An 11,971-nucleotide genomic window follows, 5' to 3' on the forward strand; every position below is an offset into this window, starting at 1 on the left:
TAGCTTCCAACTGAAATCAAGGCTGTACAGAAAAGCATACATCCTAAGGCTAAAGAGGATTAATGTGGAAACGTTATTATTACTATGAACTTGCAAAAACCACTCTTCCCCCTGTTTGAAAGATTTCTCATTTCCATTGAAAATAATAGGAGTTGGGCTACTAAACCTCTCTTGACCTTGGTGAAAGTGGAGGATTTGGCTGAAAACCCTCCACTTCAGCAAAGCATTTTAAAAAATGCTTTGTAAGTGCAGGGTAGTCTCACCTAATTTTGTTCTCTGTCTAAGGTGATAACAGCACTAATGACCTTTGAGCTGTGCATGTATTGGCATTAGATAAGTGGTTGGGGTTAATGGATCTGGGTGTGCAATTAATCCCAACAGGTCAGGAATCCACAGAAAATATCTAATGAAAAATTCAGTAAAGCCGGGCATTCAACTGCAGTTAAATGCACTGCATGAGTGTGTCTTATGAAGCTTCCAGGTGCACATACATAAGGAGTAAGGGGCCGATTGGGCAGGATAGAGTGGTGTGAATGAAGGCTCCAAAAATATAGTCATTAGCTCTAATCTGCTGTGATGAAGTGTTAATACTGGTGTAAACCTCCCCTGTTTTTGCCCATTATGTTTGACTGACATCCCCAACTACTTGGCAGGAATGCTAAAGTGAGCATGACGTTCATTTTTGTGCAGTCGTGCAATTAACTCATCATTGGTGGGTTAAATGAGATTAAAAATGTCTGGTGAAAGATGGACAGCTTTAGACCAAAGTAATCATCTCCATTCCCCTGAAAGAGAAACGGATGCACAGGTATCCACTTACACAAGGCTAACAGGGAAAAATTCTCTGTAGGTGTGAATGACCTGTTTACTTCATTGCATATACATCAAATTAAGCAACAGGCAAGCATTTTTATGGGTGATATATTTATCAGACCAAGCACGGTTAGGATAGATTTAACAAGCTTTCAGACATAGTATATTCTTTCATCAGGGTTACATCATCACTCCAACAGTCTCAAATTAAACCAATTTAACTTGCAAACTCAAGTTTGCAACATCTATAATTGTCTGAAATGGGAAAATGAAGAATCACATGATCTACAGTGAAACAGTTAATCACTTGACAGACTAACAAAGATTGGTGGTTTATACAATGTGGTGTTCCCCAGTGAATAATGAGAAAAATTATTTGCAGTACTCTTACTGGATACTTTATCTGTTTCTGTAAGATGGGCAATGTCCAAAGAACGTGCTATTTTAATACATATAATAAACAATGGTTTACAGTGAGGGTGTTGAAAAGGACACAATGTACTGCAAAAGCAGCTCTTTATAACTAAGTCACAATATACTTTTCACCTGGATGTTTGTTATGGAAAAGTAACATTTTTTTTTTCCAAAAAAAAATGGAAACAGGTCAACTCTATCCTCTTTATCAACATCATCAGGATCTTGCTGAAAAAGTTGGACCCGAGACAAATCAACTTCAATAACTCATCTCAATACAGGTAATGCGTGCAACGTGCAGAGAGGGAGCAATGAAGCCTAGCCAGAAAGAGGAAATGTGGTATTTTCCAAATAGAGAAGGACATACTCAAGGTCATAGACAGAGTCAGTTCAGAGCCAGGAGAACAGCTCAGGGGTTCCTGGCTGTAGTCCCGTTCTCAAGGCCGCTAGACCCGAACTGCACATTTATTCATACTTATTCAAAAAGCAAGACTGCCGAATTGTACAAGAAGAAAGGCTGGTTATGTGGTTCTTCCCTGCCAGCCAGAAGCACTGGATTTCTCTCCCAGCGTTGTTCTCATGACACTTCTTCCCAACTGATTTTGCAGTCTCAAAAGACATTGAAGTTTAAGAACAGAAAAACCCCTTTTCTTACCCTGGTGAACGTCCCTTCTTATTAGTGAATCTTGCTCTTACTGGTCTTCATGCTCTTCAGAAAAATGACATGATGTTGCCTCTCTCTCCTTTCTGACACCAGGCGTCTCTCAAAGTCAACACTGCTTCTTATTCCACTATTTGGGACCCATTATATTGTCTTCAACTTCCTCCCTGAATATACCAACCTGGGAGTCCGGCTTTATTTAGAGCTCTGCATTGGATCTTTTCAGGTAAAACTGTTGAAGTATTGCAGCAGTTAGATACTTTATTGCCTATATATTGTTTTCCTTCCCTTGGAAGTTTGACTGACTCAGACTCGCCCGGCATATACCAGGTCTCCAAAGCTAGGGGAGTTGTAGAGCACTGATCAAGCTGTGGTGGGTGACCTACTGCTCCAAAGTTAAATGGTACACAAAATTATCCAGTGTCTCTAGAAATTCACTCATATTCTAAGCATATAGAGTTAATGTAGGCTCTAGAGCAGCATCTATGCACAGCTATGGCAGTTTATAAATCCATAAAGGAAGCCCATGAGGGTACAGAAAAATGCCCCGATGCAGAAGTAACCCTTGTATTGGCCTCCTGTGTTGGCCATGTGCCTCTTGCACTCTGTCCTGGATACAAGGGGTCTGGATAGCAGTGGCTGTGTAATTTAAACTCTGTGATTTCCACTGGAGACTGCTGTGACCCTCCTGCTTTTAGCTCCAGATCCAGACATCAGAGAGGTGGTTTCGCACGACCTTTGCCACCATGCCTTCCCCCACAGTCGTCTGTTCCAGGATGACTTGTGGCAATGCTCCAACCCTTCAAAATAATGCTGCTTTGCCTCTGTAAATGAGAAATCAGCCCTCTATTGGCCACTTACAACCTTGGGCCACTTCTGGTGGGAAGCAGTAGAAATCCTTGAGTTTGCTGACTTGCACCAGCTGAATATTAGTGTAGAGGGCCTGACTTAACTTGATCTTGGGGATGCCTGAGTTTAGGCAGGTTAACCCCTAAAGTACAGGTGCTCCAGCCTCAGAGGGTGCTAGAATTTGACTAGGTTGATCACTAGGCAGTCGAGAGAGAAATGTATGCACCTCCACAGAGTTGGACCTCCACAGTTTGACTGAGTTTAGATTTCCAAGCTATTTTATACAGAGAATGGGCTGCAGTTGGCATCTTTGAAGGGCACTACAGGATGTGGAGAGGCTGTAATAGGAGTTATTAAGCATGGGGCTATGTACCATCCCAGAAGTTCGACACCTGCAGTCACTTACTGATCTGCTCTACTTAGTCTTATTATTGAGGGCAGGTGCCTCAGCTATAGATTCATAGATTCATAGATGTTAGGGTCAGAAGGGACCTCAATAGATCATCGAGTCTGGCCCCCTGCATAGGCAGGAAAGAGTGCTGGGTCTAGATGACCCCAGCTAGATACTCATCTAACCTCCTCTTGAAGACCCCCAGGGTAGGGGAGAGCACCACCTCCCTTGGGGTGGTAACACAAACCCCACCAACCTTTGCCCCATAGCCTTGTGCTTGGAGCACTCACTCCGGACGGGAGAGCTCTGGATTATAAAGCCTCCCCAATCTGAAGGGATGCAGACATACGTCTTGCACTTCTCAGGTAATCTGAGCTGAACTCAATGCTGTCAATGTGAGTTTGGCGTGCTCAGAGCAGACCCAATGGACCAGGTCTCCCTGTGGTCTGAGGTGTCTTCCACAACACAATTTTGCGTGATCCCTGGGGGATCAAAAGGGACTGCATCTGAACATACCTAGAAGCCAAAGGGTAGGTGCCTAGGGACCTCTGTAGTGTGAAATAGAGGTGCCCACCCGAGTTTAAAGAGAAATGTACTGGTGGAAGAGGGCCAAACTAGATCACCCTTTGGAGGTTAGACATCTACATTGTTCCTAAATCCCTTCTACGTGCCTCCCAGAGATTCTAGGATCCGAGCCTCGTTCTTACCCTCATATCCTAGTGAAATTCCAGCCCCAAACACGATATCCCCTCTGCCTAAATTCACTAGGTGGTTTCAATAGGTAGTTACTGAATCTCTGAATCTCTTTGTGAAGTTGTCCTCATCATCTTGCACAGTAGGAATATAATTATATCTGTAGGAGAGAGCCTAATACTCAGCTAGTGTAAACTGCCATAGCTCCATCAACTTTCCAGAAGCTATATGGTTTGTACAAATTGAGAATCGTTTTCTTAAATCCCTAAAGCCAAGCAAAGCAGCGTGATCTCGTGCACACAGGGTCTCCTAGTGCAGTCCATGATGCTTTGCTGTTTTTCTCTATATAAGGTGAGCCTCGTGGCATATTGGTCCACAGAGTGAGCTGTACATTTGAGAACCACACTGCAGTGAAAATTCACCCTGTCGGACCTTCCCCAGTTAGACTTATCAGCCGGTGTAAAATGGTGTAGCTTCATTGACTTTGATACACCAGCTGCAGATCTGGCTGATTGATGGAAATGTACTGGGGATGAATACAGCTCATTCATTATACCTTTCATTCTTCCAGCGGATGCTTAGTATAAATAGCATCACAGACTATTAACGTTTAAAGTAGCTTTTCCATTTGTGCTACGATTTAACTGTTCTGTTTCTTCAGGGATTTATTGTCGCTGTTTTGTACTGCTTCCTTAATCAAGAGGTAAGGCAGCTATATTATTTTTTCATTTGGGGGTTCATTTGAAAGATTTATAGAGTTAATATTTTGTGGCAAACTGGCAAGCGATCAAATGCTCTAGTTTCCTAAAATTGCCCATTGATACAGCCCTGTTAAAATTTCCCTTGGGTTATCTTCATGTGGATGAAGCCATCTAGCGGGCAAAATAGTTGTTGCTGCTTTGCTCTTATCAAACAGGGTTACCATCTCTGTATGATTATAACACCTGGGAGCCCCAGTCCTGGTCCAGGGCACCATTGCATTGCGAGCTGTCTAACCAGGACAAAAAGATGCAAAGGGCCAACAGATTTTTATTAAATAGCATCAGCAATACATTTTTTCTCTGAAAAAGACTTTAATTTATATTTTTAATAGAATGATAGAGTTTGCCTGGACCATTAGCGTCATCTAGTCCAAGCGTATGCACTGATACAGTATGCAGCAGTCCTAAACCACCCTAAACACATGCCTCTTCAGCCTCTTTTTGTGAACTTTGAGCTGAGGAACAGTTGGGTAGGCTGTAGTGTTGCAGAAAAGGACCTAGGGGTTGTACAGCAGGACTGTGAAAGATCTGATCAGTGGCCCAAATCCAGCCCATGAAGCCTCATCATCTGGCCCCTGGTGCTGCCCCTGGGTTTGGATTTGACCCACATGCAGTGTGCACAGGATGTGCATTGCACATGCGCCTGCTCCGGCTGGCCAGGGACATGCACTGCACACCCACACTCAGTCAATCTGAGGTGAGCGCCACACGCAGTAGGGGTCCTGGACCAGTCGTGCATGGATGCTGCATCCAGTGTGGTCCTACACTGGTCAGAGTGAGCACCGTGTGTGCTGGGTCTGGTGTGCAGGGGCAGGAGGGGGTCCATTGGCCTGATCCAGCCCATGGGGTTGACCACATGCCCTACACCTCTGTTATAGAGGACTGTAAGCTGAACATAAGTCTATGGTGTAAAATGGTTGCAAAAAAGAAAACAAACGGAATAGCATATTAAATAGATTAACAGGAGTGTTGCATGATTCTTCTATTGTATTTGGCAATGGTGAGGCCAACTTTGGGAACTGCTCTTCCAAAAAGATGTGGACAAATTGGAATGAGTACAGAGGAGAGCAACAGAGATAATCACAGGCCTTGTAAACATGATAAGAAAAAGATTTTTCCTGACTGAGTCATTCTTTTAATTCTTTCCCAACCTTTAACAGCCTTCCTAAAGTGTGGGCCATTTACTGGACAGTAATAGGTTGTTTCCAGCTCTCATAGCCATGAGACAAGAAAAACACCCATTCTGTGGGCACGGGTGATGGAAAACAAATAAGCAAGAGCAATTTATACAAATGCTTAGATCCATGCACCAGGACAGGCTTTGCATATTATACGATAGGAACTTCTTAACTGGCACACTGTGGCAGAAGCAGGTGTGGGCTAAATGAATCATTATCACTCCTGGTCAGCATACTGTCAGTGGAAGACACTGCATTGAGAGCGGTGTGTTTTTATTTAACAAGTGGAGTTAAAATGTTTTAGTTAAATAACTGTCGGAGGTAAGAAGCAACTTGTTTAGTAGACATAACCAAGAAATCTCAGAGTAATGTCAGCAGCCTCGGTTCCCACATCGTTTATTTATGCTAGACAGGCCTTTCTTGGCTTCCTTGGGTGTCGTGCTACTGCCACTTCATGACCAATAGTGGTAGCAACAATAGTACTTCAAAGCCAGGCTTTTTAACCGTGGTCTGTTCTGTAGCAGGCACAAGCATGGTGGGAGAGGCAGGAAGCCTAGTGGATAGAGCACAGGACTGGGTTCTGTTCCCCACTGCCACTATCCTGGTGGCTACTGACTTGGAGTGAGTCACTACACCTTTTTTGGGCCTTATTTTCCCTACAAGTCAAATGGAGGTAATGATAATGACTTCCCTTGTAAAGGTTTATTTGAGACCTGATGATGACAGGTTCTATCTGAGTGCCAGGCATTACTATTGCAACATGACAGTTGTCGAAATGCCAGCAACCCATCTGTGTTAGAGTCCCAGTGTGCCTACCATTAATGAAAAAGCAAGAGTGACAAGATTTAAGGACATATTTAGTGTAAACACAGCTATAACTACTACTCTGTGCCACCCGTACTAACAGGGTGACTGTTCCTTTTAATGGATGGGCCGCAGTTGTTTGTAACCACATTGCTGTCTCTAAGACAGGGGCTCTTAGCTCAAGCCCTATGATCCATCTCATCACATGATCAGTGTTTATAATTTGTAGGTAGCTCCAGGAAGCAATGCATCAGATGTGGACCAAGCCTTGCCCTAGGGGTTCCCTTCAAATATGAGAACCGTGCAGTTTACTTGTTGATTAGACACTGTGAAATGTAATGTGCAGAATCAAAAGCAACTGCACAAGCAAGTGGGTATATTATCAGTTTATTATCAGCAATGAAGTCTACTGGAATGGCATGGAAATGGGATACAGAATTGCTGAATTGTGACCTAGCCTTCCTCTGCCTGTCCATGGGTGTATTACTCTAATATTTTCAAGAAGTTTCAGTACTGGTTGAAGTGCTTTTGTGCAAGGTGCTATACAAACAGATATAGAGATGTCCCAAGAGCTTTGACTCATGTGGCCATGGGCAGAGCCAGACTATTGAAAGGGCGATGCAGATGGTGAGGTGCATCATTGCATATTAACACATTTTTCTCCAGTTAAAAATAAATCAGAAGCTTTACTAATACACTAGAGCCCAAGGGCTATATTATGCAGTTTAAGATTGAAGCAAATATGAATATAATTTCATTCCAATGAGTTAAAGACAATTTGCAGGGCTGTGGCATAGGAGCTTCATTACCAGCAGCAGCTAGCAGACAGCAGAATTGCAGAACAAAGGATAGTTTGATTGGTGGAACATCAAGACCATTAAAAAGATGACGGTTGCTAAAACCTGTGGAATGAAGAGTTACAAGGGATCGGGTAGATGATAATGAGCAATGACGTCAAGTGGCTCCCTCAGCACTGCCTGGCTAGAAATGCTGCTGCCACTGCTAGGCAGGAATCACAGCGGGGTGCAAGTGCACTAGTGCATCTCCTCTGGTTTGGCCTCTGCGTGTAGCTGCCTCTTTTCACATTGACCAGCTCTGTAATGTTAGGACAAGTCGTTTCACTTCATGAAGACACTTTGACTTACCCAACTCATTGCATCATAAGAATGGTGTGGTGCTTCCCTGCGTTGTATGTTAATTATTATGTCTACCAAAGGTATCACGATAATTCTCCCCACTGTCCAATCTCTCCTGAAATCCCACTTCTCTTGTGACACCTCCTGCCAGGTATTCCTGGTGCAGTGGGCACACTGAGTATTGGTGAGCCGTATGTTGTCAGATCACCCAGTGTACTGCAGGCTATAGTTCCCTCCCATTTACATGGGACTAGATACTGTCTCCTGATTCTAAAATGCAACCCAGAATAAAGCCATGATTTATAATGGCAGGCTCTACATTTACATCAGTATCACTGATATTTTTGGCGTTCAGTTGTCATTGGTTAAAATGCATAAGCAGTCCTGGTAGCAGAGGCCAGAGCCCTGGCCTCCCTCCTTGCCAGGACAGTTCACCTTCTTCCTGGACCACAGAGTTAGGTTTTTCTTCTAATGGAGTAAAAAAAATGATGACAGTGGGTTGCTAATAGTATTTTTTTTTTTTAATTTACTTTTGAGGTGCAAGCAGAAATTGGCCGTCGATGGAAAGGTAAGAGCTATGGAATAATGCCAGTGTGGAGGAGGAGGACTAGGTGGACCATGCCATCCAGTTCTGGAATCAAAATGACTACCTCTGTGTGCTAGGGACAACAGCTGGGTTTGGACCAGTGGCACTGAAGAGTCTGGTGTTAATCTAGGATAAGGAACAGGTGATTGTAAGAGGGTGAATCAACTGCTGGTCATTTTACACTGCTTGAGTGAATGAATGAGAGTCCATTTCTCCTGCAATTCCACTCCCCGAACCTGTAGGGGAAAGAAGCGGCAAACACTGTGGCGTCAGATCAAGTGCTAGTCGGCTGGACACTTGATCAGCTCTCATGGGTAGCCTATGCAAAGTGACACTATTGAAGTGTCCGATCTGGAGTGCAGTGCCCATGCTTCAAACTGGATTCAGACTAGTGAGCTGGACTCTTGCCTCTGGTGTTGAATCCCTGATCTAGTATGCAAGGAGCAAACTACAATTTAAATCTACAGCATTGTCTATGCAACTCCCATTTTGGGTCCCCAAGGAAGTCAGGAGACTCAGAGATAAGACCGCGACGCTCCCATCTGAATTTTGGATATTGAGCTGAGCCTTTTTGTCAAACTCGCCGGTGACGTTGAGAGCCTATTCTGATAGCCTACGAGCTGAAATTCCTCGAGAATTAAGTAGGAGGAAATGGAGTGACTGGGAAAGAGAAGACTGCATTTGAGGGTCTTTTCGGATTCACTGAGCTAGAGCAGCTAAAACACAAAAGGAAACCAATGAAGCTGCTCACTAGAGAAAGACCAATTGGAGGGGTGCTTTATGGATGCGATTTAATTTTAGGGAAAAGGGAAAGGGAACAGAAGGAACCAATGTGTGAATAAATGTGAATAAGAGCAGCAGAAGAAAATCAAGCTAATCACAACGTAAACCTTTTGATGAAAATAGAAAAGAACAACAACCCACTTTTAAAAAAAAAACACTCATTTTCTTTTTAGGTTTAAAACGAAAGTTGGATTTTTTTTTCCTGTTAAAAACAAAAGAATTAAATCAAAGGTTGAAATTATTGAACTAAAATGTAATGTTTTTGTAGAAATTGCTGGTTTTATGGCAAAGGGATTTTCCATCAAAAGAATGCTTCCCCCCCCCCCCCAAAAAAAACCCCAAAAAAACAAAAAAAGGAAACTTTTTAGTGACTCTACAAAACTGTAAAGGGATGATTAATATCTAAGAATATAAGAAGTGCCATACTGGGTCACACCAATGGTCCATCTAGCCAGTATCCTGCCTTAGAGCATGGTAGAAGTGGGTGCTATAGAGAGACAGCACTGAACAGGATATCTCTAGAGTGATCTATTCCCTTTTCTATACCTTCACTGGCATCCATCAGTATTGGGATACTCTTGCTGGGTTTTCCTATTTTTCTTGGATTTGGGTCTCCCACAGCATCCCTTGTGGCACGATACGGCCGTGGTCTCATCCAGCTTCCTGTCTTCAGCCTCCAGCTCATCAGCGGTATAGGTTTAGGTAGGGTACTCTGCCCTCAGTTGAGTTCCCATAAGTATCTACCAATTCTGGGCAATGGGAGTTCCCATGAGAATTAAAAATTTAATAAAAAAGTAAGAAACTAATTGAAGGCAACAGGCCTCTCTTTCTTTAAAAGGCCTTTGGTAAGCTGTAGTCTCTACTTCAGAGCTCTTGAACAAGTCATTCATAAAGCTTACACTAAAGTTTTGGAGTCTGACCCACCTTTCCCTCAGAGGGATCAAACAACCAGTGGTCATGGGAGCAGCCCATGGTCTCTGCCCAGCCCTGTCTCCAGGACCTGACATTTGAAGGCCTGTTCTGCCCCTGGAGTTCCTGCCAGCTGAGTTGTATTTCCCCACTTTCAGGTCCTTCTTCCAGGCTTCACAAGCCTTGCAGTTGTGGCAGGGCTCAGGACCACAGTGTTTCATTACACCTGGCCTTGCCCACATGGGGTTTGCACACCCTTTCACACCACCCAATTAGCACATACAATTAATAACAGACTTTTCCAGTTTGATGCCTGCACTAAGATGGACATCTCTCTTTACACCTGTCTGCTGCCCTGTTCTAGTGCCCTCGACTACTTTAAAAAAGAGGGGAAACCAGAAATATGGGGCTAAGCTTCTGTGGCTGAAGGACCAGGTAACTAGTAAGACCATTGCTAAATACTTTTCAAAATGCCTACGACTGTTTTTTTTGCTCTCTGTTGCTGTAAAATGATTGAAAAATTTGGAAATAAAAGAGCATTCCTAGTCTGCCTCTCCATTGATTCCCCCCCCGCCCCCCGTGTCTGCAATGCTCCATGGAGGGATAGATAATCACCCATGAACTTCTCTGAGAGGAACATCTGGGTAGAGGAAGAAGAAAGTAACTTGAAAGATTAAGGGTCTTTTTCATTCAGTGTGTCTGGACTAATGGGAGACTGGTGCCTCCCGAGTCTGGGGGGGGCCCAAATTGCTGAGGGGTGGGGGGGAGGTCCCCCAGCACCCGATTGCCAAGCCAGTGGCAAAACTGAAAGTGCACTTGTGGTGGCACTTCTGGTTTCACAGCTGGCACTTCCAGGGGGCTCATGGCTGATCTCTGGGGGTGCATGTGCACCCACGTGCACACACTACACATTGCCAATGTCTAGGCTTTCTGCCGAAATCTCCCCAGACGTCTCTCCAAAATCTGCCCCAGACATCTCTCAGCTGTTTAAATGATAACTAAATTAGAATAGGACAATGTGGAGTTGCCTTTGCCTTTCTTTTCATGAAGCAAGATGCAGGTAAGTAAATGCCGTGGGATATAACACCCTCCTACAAAGAAAAAGGGGTCAGCTGTTCCTTTTCCATTATTCTGTACTACTCTGACTCAGGAGTGTTGCACCCCAGGTCTGTATTCTGCCCTTGGGATAGAAACATAGATTGAGGAAAATGCATTTTTCAGCTGCACAGTGACTTCCTGGCCATGTTTGCACAAGATGCAGACTGCGCAGTTGTTACTGCGCTGTCATTTAGGGTACAGACAGAACTGACCATTTTTGCTCCATTGGACCATAGAAAGCAGTCTATAACTGACCAAACACAAGTGCACAGCTGCAGACAGCTTAAAAAATGGCTGATTTGGTGAAAATCTGGCCCCTCATTGCAGGAGGTATCTGATAAAGATGTTTCAAAAGGTAGTGTCTTTTGTAACTTGTGTCTGCAGAGCTCCCAGCCTGTCACTGCTTTCAGAATGGGAGAGGGGAACGGGAGTGGAGGGAGTTCAGTGGCAGGGGGGCAGTTCAGCCCCTCTGCAGGGTGAGGGGGGTGTATTGGAGCCCCCTTCCTGAGGTGGGGAGACTCCAATTCACCCACTCTACCCTTCAGCACCATCTGGGGAGGCCCAATAATCAGCTGCCGTTCCTCCTCCCATTTTGAAAACAGGGAGCATTAGCAGAGAGCCCTGGCTGTTGCTGTGGGAACCTGGCTGCAGGGTCCTGGCAGCAGCTAGATCCCACCCCCGCTTGGACTCAGCGCTGAACTTCTGTTTGGTCTGGGGTAATGCTGTAACTCAGGCTGAGGTTACCATATTTATACCATATAGGGCTACCATATTTCCCATATAAAAACAAGAGGGCACCTGTGGGGGAGGAAAGGGGGAAGAGATATATGATGGTGGGGTAGTGGTATGCCCATACCCTGCCTCTGCCCTTCACACTCTGAAGCTACTCTCCCTC

The 11,971-nt window shown here is 44.4% G+C and overlaps 1 protein-coding gene across 1 annotated transcript in view; it reads left to right on the forward strand.

Annotated features, from left to right (window-relative positions):
* The window catches only part of GHRHR (growth hormone releasing hormone receptor), a 69,023-nt gene extending 58,497 nt beyond the window's left edge, over positions 1-10,526 (forward strand). The window contains exons 11-14 of the mRNA XM_059729368.1: positions 1,417-1,508; positions 1,985-2,114; positions 4,483-4,524; positions 8,238-10,526. Coding sequence (XP_059585351.1) covers positions 1,417-1,508; positions 1,985-2,114; positions 4,483-4,524; positions 8,238-8,363 — 390 coding nt within the window. The 3' untranslated portion in view covers positions 8,364-10,526. The remainder of the gene's footprint in view (positions 1-1,416; positions 1,509-1,984; positions 2,115-4,482; positions 4,525-8,237) is intronic.
* Positions 10,527-11,971: the final 1,445 nt, after the last annotated feature.

The sequence above is a fragment of the Alligator mississippiensis genome, chromosome 5 (genome assembly GCF_030867095.1).
Source record: "Alligator mississippiensis isolate rAllMis1 chromosome 5, rAllMis1, whole genome shotgun sequence".
Taxonomy (NCBI): domain Eukaryota; kingdom Metazoa; phylum Chordata; order Crocodylia; family Alligatoridae; genus Alligator; species Alligator mississippiensis.